This window comes from Liolophura sinensis, chromosome 13, assembly GCF_032854445.1.
Source record: "Liolophura sinensis isolate JHLJ2023 chromosome 13, CUHK_Ljap_v2, whole genome shotgun sequence".
NCBI lineage: Eukaryota > Metazoa > Mollusca > Polyplacophora > Chitonida > Chitonidae > Liolophura > Liolophura sinensis.
In genome coordinates this window covers 1,197,295-1,217,756 of record NC_088307.1, presented here as the reverse complement: position 1 = coordinate 1,217,756, position 20,462 = coordinate 1,197,295, and the positions used below count along the sequence as shown (strand labels likewise).

Genomic DNA, 20,462 nt, shown 5'->3' with positions numbered 1-20,462 from the left:
GACCAAATCTTTTGAGAAACGGTACGCCCTGAACCAAATCTTTTGAGAAACGGTATGCCCTTAACAAAATCTTAAGAAAACGGTGTGCCCTTAACCAAATCTTTAGAGAAACGGTAGAAACTTGAGTAAACTATGCTTGGCAAAACTGCTAATAACAGCACTTGACAAAGGTTTCTGTCAACATGTTTTTCGTCAGATCTCATGTACAGTTTTGTAAATTGGTAACTAATGTCAGGAAACCAATGATTTATTTTTTGTTGAATTTATCATGCAAACATCTATATACAAGTCTTACTCGTCCAACTTGATTCGTCCATGGTTACTGGAGATATTCCAAGCGTTGGCTAACCCACCCGTCACTATACTCCCTTGAATCAAAATAGCCAGCAACCCGGCAAAAAACACGAGTATCTGGAACGTGTCTGCCCACACCACCGCCTTCAGACCGCCCTGCAAAGAACAAAGTAGTTCATACCGCACTGTACCGAAGAGCATATATCATACCTTTCAGCATGGAATAGTTCATACTTCCCTGCATTTAACAAAATATTTTGCCCCATCTAGTTAGACAACCGATCATGAGCGGTCAATCCTACTAATCAGTATAGATAAAAAGGTTTACAACACAGACAGTCAAATCAGCTGGAAAATGATCACACGGAATCACGCCCGTGAAATACACCTTTTGTCAGTGTACTTCAATTAGGAATTTATTCTGTTTATACATCACCTTTAGATGGACACAGTTTGAAGAGGACAAAATATCTGCACTGTGTTTAGGATATAAAGCTTTATTAGCGTATGATTTTGGATGTTTTACGCCATACTCTGGGATATTTTATTGATACAACGACGACCACCAGCATTATGGTGGAATGAAACCGAATAGAGACCAGGGGAAAATTTAGGACCATCCGCAGGTTGCTGGGATATATAGTGTAAAAATTTTACTTACTATTGTGGTGTAGAACGTACACACAACCCCAACAGCGATTACAATTGGCCACAGCGACAGACCAGTCACTTAAATTAAAAATAACATAAAGACACTTTAAGTAAATATGGAATAAAATCATAACATAACATCGCTCCAAATAAAACAAAGAATTTGGGTGTTTGAAGATGTATGAAAATAAAATATGAACATAAAACACATTGATTCTTAAAACCACCTTCTTGCAGAATAAATATGAATAACACGCTGTTTTAGACTGTGTCCTTGTGGGCGTTATGTGTGTGTATGAAGTGGGGTGGTGGGGGTGGTGGTGGGTGGTGTTGGTGGGGGTGGGGGGTTGGGGCTGGATGTGTGCGTGTGCACATATGCGCGTGTACATGTGTTTGAGTATGTGTGTGTGTATGTCCGTTTCTCTTCCTAATCGTACATTCGATCAGCTTCACGCTTGCTGTGTGTATTCCATGGTACCCCAGGAAATGCTCCATCGATTAGTGGGAAATTACAACCAACAACCAATCAGACTACAACAACCAATCAAACTACAAAAAAAGGAAACTGCTGGAAGCCATCATGATCCGACGACACAATCCACAACTTAACCGAGAAAGCGGGTACCACCTACCGAGCGCCTAGAATGACCTAATCAGATTAGACAGTGACCGACTTAAACTCTGAAGCCAGTACCTATGTTACATTGTTGCCTGTTTTGACACCACTCACTCTCTTACTGTATATATGTTGTCTTGTATCTCTGTATGTTCATATGGTTTGATAACGATGTAAGAATCCACATCGAAACGTCACCAACACAATAAATCCAGGAGTTGTTATCCATAAGTAATGTCTCTGTCAATCTATACCATCCCAATTCCTAAATGCCTCTGAAAGAAGCTACCTGTTCGGTGTATACATTTCGGCAAAATGACATCGCAAACAGGCCATGTTCTAGTTCATGTAATCTTCTAAAGACATCTACTGAAGACTTCCAAGCTTTTACTAGCATTTTTCATTGCTCATGTAAAGAGGCATGTAAGTACCTACCTGCACTTAGAGCCAGAGAAGGTGCATACAGAACAATCGCCATGTACAGCAACTTTGGAGAACAAAAAAATAAAAGAAAAACCGTTTACACACACGTTTGATGAGGATCGAAAACTGCTGAATTTTGTCGGTAAATGTTCCAGTACAAAGCTCGAGGTAAAGTTTCCCCTTTTTGCGTTTTATTGTATGAAACTAGACTGTGTATATTTTTTGTATGAAAAAATATCATTCACCACATATGAACTGTTATTTATACATGTAGGCGACATACAAACGTTTGCTCACCATTTGTATGGAATACAGTATGGATGTGGCCGTTCTCAGGGAGACGTGGAAGCGAAGTGACAGGTACTATAAAAGAAGGAAGGTACACGAGAATGAAGTGTTTGTTTCTATAGTCACGGACAAACCCCAGATCCCTGTGGAGGCAGTTGCCGTGAAAGTTGGAATTGAATCTTTGAGCGTATTGGTGTAGGTCTACTGGCATCATGGGTAAACATTACATGTATAACTCGACCAGTGGAATATTGTGGTCTTCCATACGATAGTAGGGCCTGGTCATATATTACCAAGACTATGAAAAATATATAACCACCTTCGCTGGATTTAAAGGAAAGTGCAAACTCTCCATATGGTATATCTTACGTTCACCTGTTTTTGTACAAATGCCAAACTTTTTCCTCTCTCGGGAGAGGCATAGTTTCAGTTTACATTCTAAATTACCCTTTCTTGGACAGCAATAAACATAAGGACGCTGCATACGGTGTGTATGTACATGTACGGTGTACGGACCCGTTTGATCCGTATAAACTTTCCAGGATCACGACAAGAAAGAAAAAAGAACAAAGGGAATACAGCTCTGAACATTTATTGGTCTCAGGAGAACAAGCTTGCCGGTTTGGTTTGATCGCATCTTCAAAGTTTTACGAGTTTTCAGCATTATCAAATATTCACGGGGTCACCGTCCTTCTGCGGGTTTTCCAACCTGAGCCACCTTACTCTGGATTTATAACTCGTACCAGCTGGGCATCGAGTTGTTGTGAATCAACAAAGATTACAGACTATGTTGTTGAAATACTAGTTTTAGGGCCACTTCTCTTCCCTGACAGAATTATGCGCAGAGCATTGGTTTGGGTCATCTTTTCCATCATACTACATTTCCAAAAATCAGTAGACACGAAAACTAAGTACATCTGGATTAATTTAATTTTCTCGAATAACATATACATTTCTTTTTCTCACCTGTGTTTTATAATGTTAAACGTTGATCGCGCACCAAAAAAACAACCACAAAATATAATAATGCCAAGCGCTTAAAAATGATCATCTACATTTATTAAACAGGGTATCAAAATCCCCGATTTTAAAAACAAATAGAGAATGAAACAAGAGTAGTAGGGGGAGTATTGGTTCTGGCACACCCTCCATTTGGCAAATAGAGGCTCCCAGCCCCTATTCCCGGCGAGGTCCAGAAGTTCTAGTATACACACTATAGGTTCTGGCGCACGCCACCCCCGCCCCCCCCCCCCCCCCACCTTGGGGCCCTCCCCATAACAAATAGAGGCCCCTAACCCCCTTTCCCAGCTTCTGGGGGTTGTATTAGACATACCCATCGCACCTGGTATGCTTCTAAACCAAGCGTGTATACAACATGCGAAAGGGTTACAATAATTGCCGGTGGCGTCTCATCGGCTCCACGGAGCTCTGTAGTAAGAGTTGTCTGGGGGAGTACTGCGGGGATCACCTATACCGTCTGCGGCAGGGTCCTGGCACCCAGCTATGTATTAGGTGTGGCCGGGGCGTTAAAAACCGATTTCGGCTTTGCATGGCCTGCGGACATAATAGGGTCCAGACGCGTGAAAGGAAGTGGAGGCACAAGGCTTTCTTGGACGAGTTCAAACGGCTGGCGGCTATAGAAATTTACAATTACAGAGTCGTGTGCATAGTTACACCGGCTCGAACAATGAGGCACCATCAAAAAGCGCGAGCACTACGGGAGGAGTTTGAGACGCTCCTAGGTGTGCGGCCCAAGTACCCACGGTCCCGCATTGCCTTGGAAGAACTGCAGGGAATCCTCGACAGGTATAAAACGGCTGTGGCTGAGTTGAAGCGGCAGCAAGACAGCAAGAACGAGGAGTTGAAGCAAGACGTCAAGAACCCCCTCAGTAACGAGGAGTTGAAGCAAGACGTCAAGAACCTCCTCAGTAACGAGGAGTTGGATGAATTGCTAGGCGGAATACATGGTGAAAAGAAACTAGAATTCACTAACACCGGCCGGGCTATAACGAATCTCCTCCGGGCCTGGCAGATAAGCGTACCAGAAGGCGTTTGGACGGACCCAGTAGCCTTCTTAGAAGAAATTCAAGCCAGTATTCGCCAGAAGCTAGAAGAAGAGATCCTGGCACTCAACGGGGTTAAGTTCCAACTAGGCCTCAGGGTTCAGGTGCGAAAGGCCCACGCCGATGGCAGTGAAGAGTATACCAGCCCAGTACTCCGCAGCAAACAGGAGGCCCTCCTAGAGGTCGGTGACATTGACGGGGCTCTAGATAAGGTCTTCCCCACCATCCAGGAGGCACTAGAAAAATGGACGCAGCGAGGGTCAGGGTGGGCTGTAAATAGCGTGCAAACACTCTGGCTTGACATTGCAAGGTATCAGCCGCTGAGAGGCGGGTCCTACATCCCCCTACCTGCAGCTGTGAGTAACAAGAAAGCAGTCATCAACGTGAAGAACAAAGACGACGACTGCCTCCGATGGGCACTCTGGTCTGCCTTATTTCCAGCCGCCAGAAACACCCAGAGACCAACAAAGTATCCCACCAATGATGGTCTTGACTTTGGGGAGATCGACGCTCCCACACCCATCTCTCAGATACCTAAAGTGGAGGGGAAGAACGACCTCGCCATCAACGTGTTCGGGTGGGACAAGGGCATGATCGTGCACCGCCTCAGCAAGAAGCCCGGCGACACGCCACGAATCAATCTGCTGCTGATTGAGAAGGCAGGCAAATTCCATTATACGTGGATAAAAGACCTCAATCGGCTCCTATACCAAGAAAGTAAGGCGCCAAATCGCAAACACTTCTGCGAGTGCTGCCTACACGGCTACACAAGGGAGGACCTGCTCGAGGCGCATAAGCCGGAATGCCGAGGGATTGGCCAGACGGCGGTGAGGGTGGAAATGCCCCAGGACGGGGAAAACATGTTCTCCTTCCAGAACCACCACAAACAGCTACCGGCTCCGTTCATCATATATGCCGACTTCGAGGCTCTGACCAAAAAGGTTGAAGGCCCGCCGCCCAGCCCCACAGAGAGTAGCACTCAAAAGACTCAGCACCACGAGCCCTGCAGTTACTGCTATGTTGTGGTGCGTTGCGACGGCCACACAAAAAGACCCGTGGAATACAGAGGCTCTGACGCGACGGAACACTTCCTCAGAGCTCTCCGGCAGGAGGAGCGGGAAATCCAAAATGTTCTAGCTAACCTTATAGCCATGAGGATAACGCCCCAGGACTGGCAGGCCCACAACAACGCCGCAACCTGTCACATGTGTGAGAAGACTCTAGGCGCCGATTCTGTGCGCGATCACTGCCATATCACCGGCAAGTACAGAGGCGCTGCCCATAACGCATGCAACCTAAAGTTGCGGCTGGGTCCCAAGACAGCCATACCAGTAGTCTTCAACAACCTACGGGGCTACGACGGGCACCTCCTGATGCAAGCCATAAGTAAGGTGGAGGGCCGCATCTCCTGCATCCCCAACAACACGGAAAAGTACATCTCCTTCTCGCTGGGACAGCTCCGCTTCATCGACAGCGTTCAATTCTTACCGACTTCCCTTGACAATCTGGTAGAGGCCAATAAACCTGAGGCTTTCCACATCACAGCCCGGTATGAGCCCGCCCAAGAAAAACGAAAGCTACTCATGCGCAAGGGTGTCTACCCCTATAAGTATATTGACTCCTGGGAGCGCTTCGACGAGTCAAGCCTCCCACCCAAAGAGGCTTTCTACAGTAAGCTCAAAGTCGGAGGCATTAGCGATGAGGACTATAACCACGCTCAACAGGTATGGAAGGTATTTGACTGCACCAATCTGGGAGACTACACAGACCTTTACTGCCGCACAGGCGTGCTCCTGTTAGCCGATGTGTTTGAGGCCTTCCGGAAGACTTGTTTACGGCAGTATGGATTGGACCCCGATCACTACTTTACGAGCCTAGGTCTCTCGTGGGATGCGCTGTTCAAGAAGACCGGGGTAGAGCTGGAGCTGTTGACCGACTACGACCAACATTTCTTCATTGAGAAGGGGTTGCAAGGAGGTATCTCCATGGTAAGTAAGCGATACGCCAAAGCCAATGATCCGCAGGTGGAGGGATACAACCCCAAAAGCCCAAACAGCTACATCCAATACCTAGACGCCAATAATCTATATGGCTGGGCTATGAGTCAGTTTCTTCCAACGGGCGGCTTCCAGTGGGTAGGTGACGCGCAGCGTCTCGGTGAAACGATTGCTACCCACCCCCACGACAGTCCTTCCGGTTACATCCTCGAGGCCGATCTAGAGTATCCGGCCGACCTACATAACGCACATAACAGCTACCCATTAGCCCCGGAGCATCTGGTGGTCAAGAAGGAGTGGATGTCAGACTATCAGCACAGCCTTCTAGGCAAGAAAGCGCCTACCGAGGTCGAAAAGCTGGTCCCCAACCTCCGCAACAAGGCACGGTACGTCCTGCACTACCGGAACCTACAGCTGTATCTATCTCTGGGAATGCACCTGACAAAGGTTCACCGGGCCCTGAGATTCGCTCAGAGCCCTTGGATGGAACCCTATATCAGGAAGAACACCGAGCTCCGAAAAACGGCCACGAGTAAATTTGAGAAAGACCTGTACAAGCTAATGAACAACTCGGTCTTCGGAAAAAACATGGAGAACCTCCGGAAGCGTGTGGACGTCAAGCTGGTACGCTCTGGAGAAGATGACAAGCTCCGACGCTTGATAGCCAGCCCGAGCTTCGCACGGGCAAACATATTTGATGATGACCTCGCAGCAATTCAGATGCACAAGACTTGTCTAGTCCTAAACCGACCTATCTACGTGGGCATGAGCATTCTAGATCTCTCCAAGCACCTGATGTACGATTTCTACTACAACCACATGAAGGCCCAGTACGGACAGCGCTGCCAGCTCCTCTACACTGACACAGATAGTCTGCCACTCGAGATTCCGACTAAGGATGTTTATAGGGATATGGCTGAGAATGCAAACCTGTACGACACCTCAGATTACCCACAAGACCACCCCCTGCACAGCGTAGCAAATATGAAGGTCTTGGGGAAAATGGAGGACGAGTGCGCGAGGCGGCCGATCGCCGAATACATTGGTCTGCGCCCCAAGATGTACTCCATTCTGGAGGCAGGCGGAGCCAACATTAAGAAGGCCAAGGGCGTGAAAAAGGGAGTTGTGGAAAAGTGCATCCGTCATAAGCAGTACAAAGAGACCCTCTTCGAGAAGAAGATCTTCCGACACGGTATGGACGTGCTGCGATCAGAGCGCCACCATATCTATGGGCAGCACCTGAATAAGGTCTCACTGTCCCCCTTCGATAGTAAGCGCTGGATCGTCGAAGATGGTGTCCACACCTTGGCTTACGGCCATAGAGATGCGGCACCCGCAGGATGATGGGCAGGATGGGACATCCTCTTCGAGGAACTACTAGCGCCGTATCGGGAGGCACTATAAGCAACTCCTCACGAACGAATCCCCGTCGCGGGCTATCCGACGTATCGTCTAGATAGTACAGCACGGGTTCATTAGGCTTTGTGACAGAGTGCCCAAGCCGATATATCTCTAGAGACCACACAGGATCAGTCGCGCGACGGCGGCCGCCCTCCAGCTCTCCAGGCTGATAGAGAAAACGAACGCCAACACCCTCGGGGATCTTCCGCTCATTAAGTCCAACGGGACGACCTGGAACCGTCGAGGAAGGCTTATGGGGCACCCCTTTTGCCTTGATGGCGTCTTTTGGCTTTTTACCGGTCAGTCTCGTTGTCTTGTTATTCAGAGCGGCCACAACAGAGGGCAGCCGAGCCACCCATTCAGTAAACCGGTGTTCGGGAGGGAGGCGCATCTCCTGGGCGTACTGATGTCCAAAGAGCCGCTCAGCCAGTGTACGGTTGAAACGCTCCACTATGCCTTGGTCTCGGTGGATATCCACGCGGCCTTGGCGGACTGTGACATCGTGTTTGGCCAGCAGTTGGCTCACAGCACCCATAAACTCGCGCCCAGGGTCAACTTGGAGTAGCTTCGGCCATCTCAGGGGTCCCCGCTTGTAAATGCGAGCGAGAGCATCAGCGACTTCTTTAGAATCTTTAGTAGCCAGAGGTTCCGCCTCCTTGTAGCGAGAAGCGGCATCAACAACTGTCAGCGCGTACTTATACAGCTTCCGGCCTCGCCGATCATGTGGTAGAAATAGAAGATCGGCTTGGTGGATGTCATTCGGTGTGGAAACATCGAACATAGGCCTCGGTATTTTTCGGGGACGAGGCAGGTGTATCTGCCAGATAGTCTGCTTTTTCAGCCAGGCCCGGACCACATCTTCGGAGACTTTAGCCGCTGTGGCAAGTTTCTGGATGGCCGTGCGGTCCTTCCAGTACTCACGAGGGCTGTAGTAGATATTTGCCAGGCGAGCAGACACCCTACTAGCCATGTCATCAAGGTATTCTGGCAGCCCTCTAACAGATTTGCGACGAAAAAGATGTTAATCATCGTGGCGCAGAACCACCTCAGATCATGCCCGGCGAGGAGCTCGATGGTGAGTCCGGCACAGTCAGTTCGGATTACTTGGTGAGTTTTGCGATTCCGTAACTCACACCCCCAACCACACATATTCCTAGGATGACGAAGGTCATCTCGCGGTGTTTTTGATCTTCACTGGGCACATAGAAATCGGAGAGCTGTGGCTCTGAGCCCAGCAGCGTCTCGCGTGCATCGCGTGTAAGAGTTTGCCCGTGACCCTAGAATACTCGCGGATTGCACCGTCGACATCCCGGAACGTTTGGACAGCGTGGCCCTGGCGGCGGAGTTCATCGTTGATCCAGTCCAAGCGCTCAGTGCGCTTTCGGGCCCATTTTTCCTGGGCGGCTTGGAGCTGCTCTACAGCGCGGTCATGGCGCCTCCCTTCTTCGTCGACACCGGAACTCCTCATCATCGAAAACATATAATTAGTAAATGCGGCGTAATATCCGCACCTCGTGCATGTGCTGTATAGCGGCTGCGCCACACGCGTAGCAACACTAGCACTGCAAGTGCCAGGGTCGCCCCCCAGTCGGTGATTTGATGTGCCTTCGTAGAATCCGTTTCCTTCGCGGCCTCCCCCTCCGGTTCCTTCGGCTGTTTCTTGGTGGAAACAGCTGCGCCAATCAAAGCAGCCTTTGCCTCGCTAAGTTCGTCCTTGAGCTTTTCAGCCTAGGCCTTTCTCGCTGCAGCACCCGCTCGACCCGCAGCGACTTTTTTGGGATTCTTCGAAGGGCCGTCATTCGCAGAATCCGCTGTCACCCCCTCCGCTTCCTTCGGGCCTTCCGGATTCGTTGCACTCATGTTCCTCTGGATCATACGGCTCACTTCTAGGACAGCAGTGGTGTTCAAATGAGCAGTGCTCAGCAGTGGTCATCGCCATGGTTAACGGTGCCAAGTACTTACCATAGCAGTAGTATAGCCAGCAGCCAGCACTGCTAAGCGCCTGTTTAACAAATGGGTCGGTGGCGACCTGTGCCATGAGCATTGGTCGATTCTCGGGTAGGAGCCAGCTGGCCGTCCTTACATATGATCTCAAGAACATACCTCCGAGACCGTTAACCATCCGCGCACAGAGCTTAGCCTCGTACCGGGAGTGCAGCCTTTCAACGTCTTCGTCGCTCATGGCGTCGATCTCAGCGGCTGTTACGTCTTTTTCCAGATATGGCTTGGGCTGCCCACCCACCGCAAGTGCCGCCAGCCTATCCCTGAGCTGCCGTGCATCATCTTGTTGGCTGGGGTCGGGCTGTTGGCTGGGGCCGGGCTGTAGGCTGGGGCCGGGCTGTTGGCTTCGGCCGGGCTCCTCCTCTGCGTCCAGAATCTCGTCTATAAGCTCGTCGGTATCCATGCTTCATACGTAGGGGCGCCTACGTCTAATATATAATCTTAGATGTGGCGGGCGTATCAGTCATTAGCAGGAGCTTAGAATGCGGATTATTCTTGAGCTTCTGTCGAACCTCTGCCTTTTCGCTCTCGGCCTTGATGATGTGGTTCTCCTCCAGGCATTCGTTGAACGAGTGCCGATCTTTGCAGTAGAATAACGCCACCCACCTTGTCTGCTCGCGAAAGTCTTTGAGGACGGCGTTGTATTTCTGAGTGAGGACACAGACGCTTTGCTTTGCATGACGGCCCGAGAAAGCCATGAATGACAGCATTTTTTGTTTCTTCTTCTAACGCTCTACAATCATCGATGATGTATAGGGGTGGGCTCCCCCTCGAAACAATCTGTAGAAAGCTCTCAGGCAGTCATTGAGCCACTCGCCGGGATCAAAACAATAGACCTCAGGTCAGACAGTATCCATTGCCGCCGGTACGCCTCGTTATCCTTAAGAGTGGGGCACAGGATCACAATGTGATGAAGGAAACCGCGGAAAGGCCCCTCAAGCAGGTCCAGCACGAAGACTGTTTTGCCGCAGTTCGTCTGCCCACAGATAATCGCGCAGTGGGCGTCATCAATAAAGCGCGCTAACGAATCTACCATTCTGGATGTGCAGCTTTGCGTCCATGATCACATAGAGATATACGTTCAACACGCCGGGCCTCTTCTCTCTCTTTTGTCACCTGTATCGTAATCCCCTCGCTGGCGTTCAGAACGCGCCTCCCACTGCCATGCAGCTCGTCATCGTCGTTTGGCCGAAGGTCAAGCCAGAAGGCGTGCTTGTGCGTCAAGAACTCTTCCAGGGGAGACGTCTGCCAGGCCTAAGACTTTAACGACCCTGGCCACCTCAGGGTCCCGCTTTCGTAAGGGTGAGCTGGCGAAGAACCTTTGGACCTCGCACCACTGCTGGTACGCCCGCATGCCCTGGCTGTACAGCTGATTGGGGACCCCTTCTATTGTGACTTCTACTTTGGTGATCTTCGGGTTGTAGAAGGATTCCGACCTCCTCTTCCACGGGTTCCTTTAGTCTCGGACAGCATGAGGATGCCCTTCATTGCTCTCGCGGGCGTGTTCAGGTTTGTGTTCCAGAGAGTATCAGAACTTGTCCTTCACAAACTTTCGGTGGCGGAGGACACGATCATACAGAATGGAGACGCCCCGGCAAACTGGGTGCGGATCTGTCTAGCGAGCTCCTCTTCGGTGACCATATCGAACTCCTGGCTGATGTTGTCGATGGTGTAAGTCGCGTCGTCATTGCCTGTTTTCTGGATGACCCGACTGTAATCGTTTGAACGTCAGTTCGTACTCCAGTCGGTCGGCCAAGACACTCTGGTAGAATGGCATGTGGCTATCTAGAAGCTTAAAGTCTAGCGGGATGCGGAACCGGCTGCCAAAGGCACGAGCGATGGACTTTTCTCCAGCATCGCCGTCACTTGCGTCCTCCGCTTCGACTGGAAGTTTAGGCATGTTTTCGCTGCCGATGCCTTGTAGGCCGCATTCCGCCGTTCGTTTTTGGTCAGCCATAAGTCGCCGTAGCAATGAAACACATTAGAGTCGTCGATGGACATTACCTCATTCCCGTTGATTCTGATCGTGGTTTTTCTTGACTACTGCGCGTCCGAGATTCCCGACCACTGTGGCGTTTCGGGTCGGATGAATTGATCGTGATCGAGAAGGCCAGGCGCACGGTACCGGGCACAATGACGTCATTTGCGCCGAGGTGGGGAAGCGGACCAAGAGTTGTTGATTCTGGTCGATCGTACTCGGGTTGTTGGTGATGACCAAGGACTGCCGTACACCTTGTACCCCCGAGGCTTACGGAGTGTTCTGAAAGGGTTTAGCCTGCGTTCGTATGCATCCATTGTGTGAATTGAAGGTATATTTTGCAATGTCAATACGAGGATTATGGCAGACATTGACTTTGATAATCCGGAGTTCGACGACGCCCAAGAGGACTACAACATCGACGACGAGGAGACCACTCTCCGTGCAGGTGGTGATGTTCCCGAGCACAAAGCCGGTGTGCGGCCGCCATAAACCTTCAAAAAGAGCCGACGCAGGCCGTTACGATGCCTTGGCGAAGGTGGATCCCAGCCTTACCCCCCTCTTTCGCGATTACACGAAGTTTAAGGTTGTCCAAGGGCGTCTGTGACTCGTGGCCCACCCCAAACTGGACATCATCAACAAACGAACAGGTGAACCGCTAGCCCTCTCAACAGTCGCCAATAAAGGAGAGGTTAATGTTGTTAGGGGTGAAGAGGGGCTGGGCTTTATAGACTGGAAAAGAAAAGAATAGACATCGTTGCATCCGGCAGCAGTCGCAGCCCTGGAGACAGCGAGTTCAGAACTCGGTGCCGCGGCCGGCGAGGCAGATACCATGGAGATGGAAGATTTAAGCCAACCAGCGAAAAAGACCGCTGATGCTGTCCACACACTGGAAACAAGCTTGACGGATAGTGAGGTCGGGCGGGAATAACCTCGTCAAGCTGTCAAGTATCGATAAGGACATCGCGAAACAAAAACAGAAGTTGGAGGAGGTTACTGATAAATTCTCCCGGCTTCGGGTCGCATCGTGATTCTTTTGCTGTGGACATAGGGGTTCTTGTTTGCCTCCGGCGGCAGCAACATGCTGAACGCGCGCGGTGGGTGGTGGGACGCTTTCTTGTGGCTCAACGATCCCGTGGGAAGGTGCGCGCTTGTGCAAAGTGGGGCGGCACTTTAGCGTTCACACCCTCATTGGCGCCTAGCTTCTGGTCCTCTGTGGCCACGACGATTTTGTTGTTGTAGTTCGCCACATGGCCGATTCTGCAGAAGGATGTTGCTTGGGGGCCATATATAGGCCTATGCCATACACAAAGTCTACAGCGCTCCCGGCATACTGTAGCACGTCCTGGTAGCGTTTGATAGCAGACGGAAGGTCGATCGGAGACGAAATAGCGTCTTCAACGTTCGCGGCAAACTGTTTTTGCGCGTCAAAGGCTGTGCCCGTGCCTAGAATACACGCCCTTGTTTGCGCTTGGGCGCCTAGAATAGCCCACACGTATGTCCGGATGGAATCGTTTTAGGCGCTCTACGCCCTGTTGCGTGAATCCTTGGGATTTGTTGGCAATGAACGACGCCCAAGTCTCCTCGGCGTCCTGCTCGATGTAGTCGACGTGGAGTGCTGTAGGCTTTCTAGAGAACGACATCCTGCTCGGATCGAAGGTCCCATCGCAAATGGGGCTGTAGCCCGTTCCCGTGACATAGTAATATGCCACTCCGAGGCCGTGATTCACCCCACTGCGCCTCCAGTCTGTGTGCGTATCTACGTGGAACTCCCTACAAATCCTCTCATAGGCCCTCTTGTCGTAGGGGTTTTCGAATGTCGCCCACGCTCTGTCTTGCGGCAGGGGGGCCTGGATCTCTTCCAAGGCCCGCCTTACTTGGTAATACACATGGAACGTGTACAGGGCCCTTATTCGTTGGTCGGGGGCGAGAAGATGGTCTTTTGCAGAGACGCCACAGCCCGTGGTTGCGCACCAGACCGCGAAGTTCACTTGGTTCTGCCAGAATTGCATAGGATTGGTGTGTCAGGCCAAACAATGTCATTGGTGGTTATCTTTGGCAGCCGGTACTTGGTTAACACATCTGTGAACTGGACTGGAAAGGCCTTCTTTTCATCGATGTAGATATCAAATCGCGTGAGCTGCTCTGCGTGGGTTGGATCCTATGAAATGCCCCGGCCTTATAAGTGGCCTCTCTATTGAACCTGTAAGCCTCGCTGTTCATCGTGGCTAAAATGTTCATCACATTGACTGACATTCTAAATGGGGCACAGCACACGCTGCCTCATGCCCTTAACAACCTCGACGGCCGCCTTAAAACCGCCCTTCGCGAGGATAACATTCTACCCAGCCTGGGTGAATATCCCCACCGGAGTGGGCTTCTTGCCTGAGGGCAAACGTGTTGAAGTGCCGACGGGCTACTACAATGTCTGTACGCTGGACAAGGGTATATTCCGCCCGCATGGGATTTCTCTGGGATTGAATGAAGCCACGGGCCGCTTAGTCCTTACTCTCCCTAGAAATGCCTTCATAATACTCCAAGAGCTTGCCCCCATGTTAGGGTTCTCCGACTGGATTGCGCCCATAGGGGGGACTATGGAGGGTGAAAATCTACCTAACTTGGTCACACACAAAGAAGTCTTCGAGCATTTTGGGATGAACTGAGCACCTCAGAAAACGTGAGAATAACCTCAGATTTCGGTGGCGGTTTAACACTACTTCAGGCCATCGCCGTGACTGTTGAAGGGATAAACTGCGGGAAGGACGGTTTCATTTCCCAACCCACAGTACAAAGCCTTGCGCGCCAACTATATAACGCACTTGACCGTGGCAACCTTTAGACAAAAACGACAAGTATATTAATGTAGAGTACCTCAGTGCTACCCTAGGAAATACAATGAGTATGGTGGAGGCAGCCGGTCCCAGTTCTGCGTGCCTGTCTTTAAGCGACTTGGCAGATGTGTCGGAGTTCGAATTTCAAGGCCAGGAAGGTAAAATCTACGCCTTCCAGTTTCAAAGTGGCAAGTACAGCCGCTAAAAGGATAACGGGCGGGGGGGGGGGGGGGGGGGCAAGCAAAACCTGCCACGTTTGCTTCCCTTCAAGATGTCTCATCCTCTGTAGAGCAAGAGCGCAGGTCGCCTTCTGAGGTGATTGAAGAACACAAACTCTCATTAATTCGCTTTTGAAGACGGCTTTGTTCTTGCCAGAGCTCGCAACCCCGATTGGTTGATAGATGTGAAGGTGACCCCGATGACGGTCCAGGCCGATATTACCAAGGTGAGAAAACTTTTCAACTCCGGAACCTCTTTCTTGTCGTGGGTACCAGTCAGCAAGTGTTATCTAGCTAAGGGTGTAAGAGGTTGCTTAGCACTATCTGCGGGCGAAGGTGTTGATTCCGCACTTCTTATAAGGCAAACAAGTATATCTTTGTCCATGATAGAAATAAACCCTGGATCTATACTTATCTTTAACATCATAGTTAGCGCGGCCTCTCAGCGCCGTTCCTCCTTGATTACCGGTGTGAGACTAAAGTGACCTGCAGAGCACGATGGAAAGGAGCTCAGTCTTATGATCAAATTACCGGCCCAGGGTGACCCAGTCATCCGGAGCTCTCTCGAGGATATACGGGTTTTTGTAGGGAGCGATACCAAACTCGATTACATCTATTTAGAGTCCGGTATAAAACTTATAAGCTTTTGTGTTAGTATTCCCGATGACGATTTAGAGCTTACCGACGTTGTTGATTCGTAGGACGGACAATATAGGACGACTGTACCCAGCGATCACGGATGAAGAGCCGACGGATAACCATCCCTTGACCCCGACCGCGCCGATGGTTGAAAACCCCCCGGAGGGCGTGGCGCACGCCCATCGCCTGCAGTATATCAATAATTGCAGCCCCTGCTGTCTTGGCCATGGAAGCTGCGGCCCTAGTTTGCGGTGTCTTAAATGTCGCCGGAAAATTCGTTAGCCGCCCACTTCATGCAAAGGCCAAGAAACATAACGATGTACGGCTGTTGGCTGAGGCCAAACTAACAGCATCCGTGCGCAGGTATCTACGGCATTATCTGATGGTGTTATTTCGGACGTAGAGTTCAAGCAAGTCGTTCAGGAGCTCAAGAACTACTCTGATCTGAAGCAGGAGATACGCGCTAAGTCTCGTAAGGTATTCAACGCCGTAGAGATCGATGAAAGCACGAAAAAACAGCTTATAAATCGCGGCCGAAAACTAGCTCGGCAAGAGCTGTAAAACGCTCTTTCCGAATGATGTTCTGGGGAGGTGCCCAGGGGCAACCCCCCATGTTATGTCTCGAGAGCCCCGGGGGCAGGGCATTAGCCAGGATCTGACAATAGGGGTTTGGGGGCCGCCGTAAATAAGCTGGGGGTCTGCCGCCGGGAGACATTTTATCGCCACTGTATCATTGAAAAAACAAGACCTTTTAACAGCTTTATATCACTGGAAATAATGTATTACTATTGGACCCCAGAAACTGACTGTTTGGGGGGGGGGGGGGGCACCAAATATATCCCACCAATGACTGATACTGAGTGCGAATCACTAAAAGAGTACATAAATTTTATATTAAACTATGTATGGTTACAATCTGTTATGCTTTGGACAACCAAGTGTGAAATGGGGGGTAGAAACTGTAAAATACACAATTCAATACAGATGTAAGGAAAACAATGGCAATTTGGGGCAGCAGTGTCAATGCTGTGAATCAGGAGAGGTAGAAATAAATAAACAATAAAATACACAAAAAGGAAAACAATCAAAATACATGGTAATTTGGCACAGCAGGTGCATGTCACTCACAGTTACACTACTTCACATGCAACGGAACCAAATCAGAATACAGTATACATAGCTCTGAGACTGCGAACAGGCAAAATTATCACCACTGAATCTGTGACTGTCACTCACTAAAAGAGTAGTGTCACCATACGATTTGAGCAGCTAAGTTACCGTAGGTAGAAATAAACTTTGTAAAATACAAAAAACAATTCAAATACATGTACTATCAGTCACATTTCTATGTCGAGAAATTAACTCTGGGCACAGTAGTGCATGTCAAACATCATTTCTGTCATCTAAATACATATATGAATACACTTTGTAAACTTACATGTTAGAAAAATATTCACAATCTAGTATACATACATCTAGTATTAATTAATACACTTTGAAACAGTGTGCTGGTCTGTGGGCTGGGACTCGCCGTAAAAAAAAATTTACCCGTCAAAAATACCCCCTTTGACTGGATTGCCCGTCCAGTTGGACGGGTGGACGGGTGTCTGGCTAGCCTGGTGCCCGGGGGGTAAAAAAAAAATTCTGCCCAGTGTGGGGTTCGAACCCATGGTCCAAAAAAGCAAAAGGCCTGGTTTATAGCTCAGCCTGTTACCAATTAATCACCACCCTAACGGCGGGCTCCGGATTTTTTGCGCTAGCGACCCACCGTTAGGGGGGTTAACTGGGGCTGACACATCCCACTACCTTTGGGCCATCTACAACACCTCTTGGTAAGGTCTCTCTGCCTCCGAAACTGTCGAAAGCTAGCGACCCACCGTTAGGGGGGTTAATTGGGGCTGACACATCCCACTACCTTTGGGCCATCTACAACACCTCTTGGTAAGGTCTTTCTGCCTCCGAAACTGTCGAAAGTTGCAGAGATTCCTTAGAAGTGCATAGAGCCCGGCGCCATATGCAGGTAACGCATTCATATACTACATATACAGGAGACCAAATCCGGATTTGAGCTAGCAAACATCCCCTTATACATGTAGTATATGAATACACCCCTTACACACAGCGCCTTTCCCGCCTCTGTCAGCCGACTCAGCTATATCCCACGACCCACGAAACACAGGCTAAATTGGAAAGTCTGTTTCGCATAAACAAAATATCTCCACTCCTCCTAAAAAAATACTGGATCTTATCAAACAAGACACGCTGAAAAAAGCTGTCACATTTATTTTTCATAAAAATCAGTGGTTTAAGCCCTATAGTGGGGAGAAAATCAGCTGAATCACCCTGTTGTGCAATACAGCTGGTCTATATATATATATATATATATATATATATATATATATATATATATATATATATATATATATATATATATATATATATATATATATATATATATATATATATATATATATATACTTTACGCCTTGTCTGTTAAATACCAACTAGGTCACCTCATATCAATGTGTGTGTGTAGGTTAGACTTGTAAATAAGCGTGTATGCCTTGGCTGGGGAGGCGCCTAAGGGGGGGGGGGGGTTATGGGGAAGCGGGGAAAAGGGGGCTGGGGGCCTCTATTTGTTATGGGGCGGGTCCCAAGGGGGGTGGGGGGCGTGCGCCAGAATTTATAGTGTGTATACTAGAACTTCTGGACCTCGCCGGGAATAGGGGCTGGGAGCCTCTATTTGCCAAATGGAGGGTGTGCCAGAACCAATACTCCCCCTACTACTACAAGTAATAAATCTATTTTTTAAAAGGTGTTGTAAACACCAGAGGCATGTTCTAACCGAATCGGTCAAATCACTATTCAAATCTTGATCACAACTGATTATACATGTATATACAATGTGACGATCCAATAAGCTGAAAAAACAAATGTTTTATCATTTAAATATATCTCTGCAACAGGTCAATAAACGTGTTTAACAAACCAATGTCTTTCAGTGAATATCGGACTCGTATCTATATTATTTAGAGCGTTAAAATGATTCCAAAGTTTCAAACAGCTATAATCTGATCCGTGTTGTACATATTAGGAAATTCATAAACTCCTTTGAAAGGTAAGGCGTGCACACACTATAATAAATGCTTACTTTTAACATGTTCAAGGTGTGTGTGTGTGTGTGTGTGTTTTTTCAAGTACACGCGTATATTTTATAAATATATTGATTTATTTTATAAATACATGCAGTATTTTATAAATACCCACATTTATAGTATAAATGCCATAATTTATGAGTGAGTGAGTGAGTGCTTCGGGTTTAACGTCGCACTTAACAACTTTTCAATCAAAAAACGACGGACCTAATTTATGAAGTAAATGGAATAGGATAATTGCTTAAACGCAGTGAATTAAAGTTTTCAATGTATATGATCACTATTATAAAGCGGTCTTACTATCAGTTGTCGGATAAACATGTTTAAGTGTTTAAGTATTAAACATACTACAATTAAACATTAAGCACGTCCATTATCTGTTGCAAATAGATGTTTAAATGTTAAACTTTTTTTCCGTATAGGAACCAGCCGAATTACCTCCCTCCAGGTCACTCTTAGGTGTGAAAGGTGCATTTTCAAGAGTAAACTGTTGTTAGATGGGACCTCAGAAAATGACTAGGGGAAAGTTTCCAAGTAATAACGGTACAAGTTAGTTGATGACATACCTCTAAAGTAGATTTTAATTTTGGAAAGCCCAATATCAACGTTATATAGGCCTATTTTAATCCGTTCGATAATTTTAAAATCGTGGTCCTGGTAAAGTACAATTGACAACTTCGACGAACTCTAAAACAGCTAAAAACATCGACTTCATTTACGATCTCTCGACATTTCTGCTATTCTCAAAGGCTGATATCATGTATTATTACATTCTGTTGCCTAGACAACGTTTCTCACTGTGGTGACATAAATGCTGTGATAGGCGAGGTTCCACTTCTCGTAGCTTCATGTCTCAAACACTGATCTCGTGTTACGTTTTAGTCGCTGTTGTGTAACAAGGGAGTTAATTCAGACCAGGCCTGTTCAACACGATCTATATACAGCCGTTAGTCCCAGAGACCATCAAGAAACAGAGTGCCAAAGGTACTGGACCTTCTATAAGGACAAATGTAGCACATTTAAAGACATTTTAAAGACATTAGACAAAAGGGTATTTTGTTAGTATTATTATTCCATGTTATATGTGCTGATGATAAATAGTAAGAATTACAAAAACACATTACAAAAACTTGTGTGATTAAAGTTAATTGCAACAAGTGGCTTCAAATGTAATAAAGATAAATTCACCTGTTCATACCGCGAGCTTACCTCAAAAATACTGGTTATCTTGAGGTTGTAAAAGATGGGTATAAAGATGTAGTTGCACCCAATAATTGAGAAAGGGATGGAAAGTATGAGCATTAAGTACATCGTGTTGTTGAAATACACCTCTGCCGGTACACCAATGATGGAGACAGCGGACTGGAAACTGGCGAGCAGAGAAAGGGTCACAGGGATAACCGACATTTTACGTCCGCCCAGAAATACTTCCTCCGTGTCGGCGTTGTTCCTGTCCTTGATGGCGTAAAACACCCCGACGCCAGCAGATATGGCGAGGATAAGACCAAAGAGAATGTAATCAATAGCATGGAATGTACTGGTGCTTCCTGCATCCATGGTCCAATGATTTTAGGCGCAAAATATTTGTAGCCCAGAGAAAATTTACCAGCAAAATCTTGAAAAATTAGCTGTATCCTGGTACTGAGTCTGGCGTTCCTTATATGGTGGTTTGCGGTCTCATATGTCTTAGGTTAAGTCAAAGTGCAAACTAGTGCTTATTGATGTATTGTCAATGAACTACTTTGAGAGAACGGCCTCAGTACAGCGTCTCCCTATGGAATGAGATGGACAATAAGTTCGCTGCTGTCACGGCGTTCCGGTGGAACCAAATTCACATCTAGTTCACAGATGTTCTGTTGTTCCTGTGGAACCAAACAGCTGTCCTTTTTCTGACTTTCCTGTAGAAC

At 48.1% G+C, this 20,462-nt stretch overlaps 1 protein-coding gene across 2 annotated transcripts in view; it reads right to left on the bottom strand.

Annotated features, from left to right (window-relative positions):
- LOC135480424 (sodium-dependent multivitamin transporter-like) overlaps positions 1-20,451 on the bottom strand; it is a 41,606-nt gene extending 21,155 nt beyond the window's left edge. For both annotated transcript variants that reach the window (XM_064760254.1, XM_064760253.1), the window contains exons 1-5: positions 19,765-20,451; positions 2,282-2,347; positions 1,997-2,048; positions 956-1,023; positions 296-450 (exon numbers count right to left, since the gene is read on the bottom strand). In XM_064760254.1, coding sequence (XP_064616324.1) covers positions 296-450; positions 956-1,023; positions 1,997-2,048; positions 2,282-2,347; positions 19,765-20,112 — 689 coding nt within the window. In that variant the 5' untranslated portion in view covers positions 20,113-20,451. The remainder of the gene's footprint in view (positions 1-295; positions 451-955; positions 1,024-1,996; positions 2,049-2,281; positions 2,348-19,764) is intronic.
- Between the last annotated feature and the right edge of the window lie 11 nt (positions 20,452-20,462).